General features: G+C 36.8%; 1 protein-coding gene across 1 annotated transcript in view; it reads left to right on the forward strand.

Annotated features, from left to right (window-relative positions):
- Positions 1-6,107, forward strand: part of SAMD3 (sterile alpha motif domain containing 3) — a 73,668-nt gene that overhangs the window by 5,630 nt on the left and 61,931 nt on the right. The window contains exons 2-4 of the mRNA XM_011951648.1: positions 943-988; positions 2,267-2,366; positions 3,037-3,226. Of these exons, the coding sequence (XP_011807038.1) occupies positions 2,288-2,366; positions 3,037-3,226 (269 nt within the window). The 5' untranslated portion in view covers positions 943-988; positions 2,267-2,287. The remainder of the gene's footprint in view (positions 1-942; positions 989-2,266; positions 2,367-3,036; positions 3,227-6,107) is intronic.

Here is a 6,107-nt window from a genome sequence, read left to right on the forward strand (position 1 = left end):
CTGACCTCGTGATCCGCCCGTCTCGGCCTCCCAAAGTGCTGGGATTATAGGCTTGAGCCACCGCGCCCGGCCTTTTAATTCAATCAAATAATGGAATGGTTTAGCAGGAGCATTCATACATGATGTATTATTAATTCTTCTTAAAAATTATTGTGCCTTCAACTATTTAGGGATAATGCTTGCCTTCACATTTTGAAATATTTTCAGATGTTTCTGAAGCTCAGAATAAAGCTACCAGATATATCTTTTCTCATTTGATATATAGTTTATGCCTTCATGGTGTAGAAGATCACAAATAATAAATCCATTATTTATGTGAGAAGAAGTTGTAAAGTTACTACTCAAAAGATGTTACATTGTTTAGTCAGCAATATTGTCTTATTAACTCTCCAGAAAAACTACTGGGCAACAACTATATGCTTTTTAACGTTATTATGTTTGTATGACGTTATAATTTAACCTGTTTCCTTTTTCCCAGAAGTAGAATTGTGGTAAAAATCTGCAAATTTAAACATACGTGATCATTTCCAAGTACTCATTTTATTTTCAAATTTCCTTTTATCCATCGATGACTATAAGGTAGTATCTTCTGCTCTGCATGCCTTTCTATCTTAGAGTTTAGAGAATTGTTTTATTTTTTCTTTATTTTCTATTTTTTCCCTAAGTCCTAATCTTCGCAAGGAAGCCAGAAGTGTGACAGAAAGGTGTGATTTTTAATTTACACCAGAGTCTCGCAAATAATGACTTTTCACACCCTGCTATTGCTGCTTAGCCTAGGGGAGGAGTTCTATGGCTACTGTTTGTCATAGCAAATTAAACCCACTGCTGAAATTCAGAAAGATGTTCTTCTATATTTAACTCTTGTTTTCAATTTTTCAAGTTGGTGTTTGTGAATACTTATGAGTATGAGGCTTAATACTTTGAAGTCTACCTGTTTTCTAGGAAATGATTCCTGAAGACTATCTTTCCAGCTTGTCACATATGCAAGGTAAACATCTTTCCCCTTTTCCACTATTTTAACTATAATGTTCATAATTGTAACTTATTTAAATATACAAAAATGAAAAATACAACAATAGTTCTATTTAAAACTTCCATCAATAAAATTTAAATTCACAACTAATAAACATTTTTATCTTTCCTTATGATTCCATTTCTCCAAGCGTAGCTTTTTCCTTGGTCTTTATAGAATAGTCAGTATCTTAACGTACAAGTAAATCTATATCATTTGAGATTTCAATCTCAAATCTAAATCAGTTGAGATTTCAAATTGACAAGTAATGATAAAAGGTTAAACTGTTTTAAATTTATTTCAGTTCCCCCCCACCCACCGCGCCTGCAAGTCCATCAGAGGTCCTTTGGATTCAATTACAAAAACAAGAAATAAGCTTCCTTAGGGAAATAGTTTTAAGTTTTCTAAGTGGTTGGAGACAAGTGGCATGCCAAAATAACTGAAATAGTTAAAGAATGTATCTTGCAAACTTTGCCTACGCTTCTTTCACAATAATTATTAACATATTTAATTATTTTCCAATTTTGAATCTGCCCAATTAAGTAAAAAGTTTTCAGTCAGCGTGGTAGTTTATCCTAGTTATCTCACTGATCATAACAGTGTCCAATAAAGTTCTAGAGCTCAGAGAGATCCCTAAGAGTAGTATTGGAAGGAAGGACAGAAACATTCAGATTCTCCTGAGAAATTTGGGTCCTACTTCCTCCTCTTGCTAAAGGCAAACAATGAGAAGCAGTAAGTTACAATCTCCTTCTCCTAGCTAGGAGAAGCAAAGGGTTAACCAGTCTTGGTTTACTAAGTATCTCTGTCTGGCTTTTATCTGATCCTTCCTCCCTTCCTCCCCTGCCCACCCCTTCTGTAAATGTCAACCACTTCCTGAGGAGCCTGGTACTGGTGAATTTCACACCTTTCTTTTCTTTGTGAAGAAACCTGGGTGTTAATGGTACAGGATTGGGTACCATTGTGTGTCTCTGGCTGTCTGTTAGTAAAGCTTAGGATGCCTGTGGAAAAAAAGTAGGAGAAGGTGAAGAAATCCGAGAAATGAGATACTAGGAAATAGTTTTAAATCAGGTCCTATTTTTAAAGTCAGGTGTGTTTTGTTAGCAATTTTTAAATGTACATTGTAAAAATCATAATTTTTAAAAAGCTTAACATTGAGAGTATAAAGGAGTCTAGCAAAGGAAGGGGCTATTAAAAAAAAATTAAGGCACAATCAGAAAGAAAAGCTGGAGAATTCTCTGACCTTTTGCTCTACAGGTGTATTTACAGGAGACAGCAATGGAAACCTGGTCAGTTGAGCAGGTCTGCAATTGGTTGGTGGAGAAAAATTTAGGAGAGCTAGTTCATAGGTTTCAAGGTGAGTCGTTTATACTTTCCAAAACTTTTAATTGAGCAGCCTAGATATTCTGATGTCCTCTGTTACTGAAAATTACTTTTGTTGCCAAATGTCTGTGTGCATGTAAATGTGGATGTGGGGTTGCTGCAGTAGAGAACTTTTCATTTCTTTATGGACTGTAGCAGAGTTTCCACTTGAAAGTAACATCCATAGGAGAATATAGTATTTCAAGAACTCAAATAAAATAAAGTCTTACGGGTCATTTAAAATACATATTTGATATATGCGTTTAATATTGCTTTTGTTCTTAAGTCATATAGTATGTACTTTTTGTAGTGTTGGGTTTATAAGGTTGAATACCGGCAAGGAGGTATTATGAAGAATAATTTCCTAAGATTTTTTTCCTTATAAAAACAATACCAGTTAGAGAGAACTAGAATGGGGAGGGTGTTAATGTCGAAATAATAAGTTTTTTATTGTGATTCCATGTTCTGGTACTTTCTTAGGACCAGGCATTGATTTGGAATTATGCAACATTGGAGTTCTATCTTTGTCAAAAATATGGATACATTTATAATGCAGGGGATAAGTTTAGATGATCCTTTTATCACGAGAGGTAATTTTGCCTCTTCAGAATGCCTGTGTGTTGCCAGAAAGCCATGTAGAAACTAATTTTTTTTCTTTTTCCCAGAGGAAGAAGTAAGTGGGGCCGCTCTTCTCGCACTTAATGATCGGATGGTTCAGCAACTGGTAAAGAAAATTGGGCACCAGGCTGTTCTGATGGATTTAATTAAAAAATACAAGCAGAACACTCAAGGACTGAAGTCCCCAGAAAACCCCAAAGAGACAGCCCTGGTCATGCAAACAGAAGCAGTCCGAGAGTGAGTATGTTCATAAATGGCCTTATTTTTTTTCCCCAAGCTTTCCCAGTGATGTCTAGAGCATGACGTTTGGGTTTAAAGCCCTTTGAAAATTGTGATCATTTTCTGCTAGACTGTATGTACAGTATTTCTAATATTTGAGCAAAGGACACTGTAAAATTTTAAGAATCAAGAAACTTTCTTATACACCATTTTTTAAACACTGATTCCAATCATTAGGGAAGTCCTATTAGCAAGGAGTTTCTATATAAAATGCTGTGGAACAAGCGGGTGAAATAGACATGTAACAAGGAGAAATGGATCCTGAAGCTCTGGTTTTAAAATCAGGCTTTGGGAAAAGCATCTTGATTGCTCCTTTGCTTTTCCCAAAACTGTTTATTAATGTATTTATTTTCCTAGGATTTCTTAGAGTAATGAATTTACACTCTCCTCTAGCTGCCTTTACGATGTAATTTGCTGAACACATTATTGTCACATGAGTTTTCTAATTTTTTAAGAGTATCCTTATAATAATGAACACTATGAAACACCCCAAAAAATCATGTAGAAAAATTAGTGGTGGCAGATAAAAGCTCTGAAGTTTGGGGATGGTTTTATCTGTTTGTTTTTTAATCACTGACTTCTGCAATGGAAAGAAATGACAACAGGATTTATAAGGTTAAAATTTTCATTTTACACATCCATCTATGCCCTGGGATCATTTCAGCCATTCTGATTTGATTTTTCCATTTTCAAGATTTTTTTGTAAGGTTTCTAAGATTAAATACATTTTAAAGATTTTGATGATTGATAAAATCTATTCTATGTTTTTACTTTAATTTTTTGAGATCAGATTGGTAATAATAAAGATTTCTCTCTTTCTCCTTGATAAGTAATATAATGGTAGAGACCTGACATAAGCAAGTTTATTTCTAGAATATTTGAATATTTGGGACATGGAAGGGAATAGGTAGCCTTGAAGGGATGGTATAGAGCTGGACTGGAAATTCTACTAATTGATTTTTTTAAAAAAAAGCTTTTTGGGTTTTTTTGGAGATGGATCTCAGTCTGACCCCCACGCTGGAGTGCTGTGGCAGGATCATAGCTCACAGCAGCTTCAAATTCCTGGGCTCAAGCAATCCTCCTGCTTCCGCCTCCCAAGTAGTTGGGATTACAGGCACTCAACACCACGCCTGGCTAATCTGTTTTTATTTTTTTAAACAAATGGTGGTCTCACTATGTTGCCCAGGTTGGTCTCCAACTCCTGGCCTCAAGCCATCCTCCCACCTCAGCCTCCTAAAGCGCTGGGATTACAGGCAAGAGCTGCTTTGCCCGGCCCCCAACTGATTTATTTGAAGGATTTCTAAACATTGTTTTGGCATATCTATGTAAAAGAGGACACTCTTGAACATGTAACTTTTGATGAAGTTCCCATTGCAAGCTTTTACTCCTTCCCAGCAAGGGAAGGGTAGGAACCTGAAAGAGAGATCAAGGTAATTTCCTTGCATTTTGGGATGAGTAGGACTTTTGAGCTGGAAGTTCCCTTCCATTGAGTGGAATCTTGATATTGCCTTAGGCACAGCTTAGAAGAAAACAGGCAGTCTTGTTTCCACTGCAAATCAGTTTGTAATGTTCTCAAGTAAAAGAGAACTGGCTGGACTGCCAGGAAACCTGGGCTTCCTTCCTGGTTCTACCACTGACTTGGATTGATTATATTAAATGTTGGCATTCCTACTTCTTCATCTGTACATTGTGAAAAGTAATATGGTACTTACCTCCTCTTTAATTCACACTGATGTTAGGAGTATCACAATCTTTGAGCAAATCTCTCCTTTTTCTCCTAAACTAAAATAGTCCTGTGTTAAATACGAAACGTTGTTAACCGGGTTAAGAAAGCTAGTTTCAAACATGCCCAAGACTGGGACCACTGTTTGTCTGGGGATTTATGAGTGGGGACTTTGCACTCTACCCACAAGCAGCTGACTCACCTTAGGGATTTGTTTGTCTTGTATTTAGATTAAATTATTCTGGTGCAGAATTACAATTGCATATGAGAAGAGAAAACTTACTGCTTTATATTTGATTAAAATGCTTGTTGGTTGTATTTGCTTATTGTCAAATGTATTTATTAAATATGTTATCACTTGACAATCATGAAGTGAGAATGATAGTAGAAAGAGGCATGAGAATACGCTGTTTCATTAAACCCCCTTAGAGAGTGTTTAATAAAGATAGGAAACTTGGTGTACAGAAGAACCCTGAAGCTAGCTAGCAAGACACCTGATTTCAACCCCCTGTCATGATATTAGCCCCTCGTCCAGCCTTGGAAATTTGTCTGACCCCTTTTAGTTTTAGCTTCTTCAATTGTAAAATGAAGTAGGTAGAATAAGTGATACTTTAGGTCCCTTCTAAAGAGTCTGTGATGGCATTCTAGATCTGAGATAGCAGAGAGGTTTCCGTTTGAGTAGATTCCCATTAATGGCTAGTGGTTGCCTGTGTGAACCCAAAAGTCTCTGAGACAGGTCTCAATCAATTTAGAAAATTTATTTTGCCAAGGTTAAGGATGCATCCATGGCACAGCTTCAGGAGGTCTGATGACATGTGCCCAATGTAGTCAGGTACAGCTTGCTTTTATACATTTTAGGGAGACATAACACATCAGTCAGTGTAAGATTTACATTTGTTTGAACTGGAAGCGCAGAACAACTCAAAGCTGGGGCTTCCAGGTCACAGGTGGATTTAAGATTTTTCTGATTGGCAGCTTAGTGCAGTGGCTCACACCTGTAATCCCAGCACTTTGGGAGACCAAGGCGGGCAGATCACTTGAGGTCAGGAGTTCGAGATCAGCCTGACCAACATGGTGAAACCCCGTCTCTACTAAAAATACAAAAATTAGCCGGGC

This window comes from Colobus angolensis, unplaced genomic scaffold (genome assembly GCF_000951035.1).
Source record: "Colobus angolensis palliatus isolate OR3802 unplaced genomic scaffold, Cang.pa_1.0 Scaffold322, whole genome shotgun sequence".
Lineage (NCBI taxonomy): Eukaryota > Metazoa > Chordata > Mammalia > Primates > Cercopithecidae > Colobus > Colobus angolensis.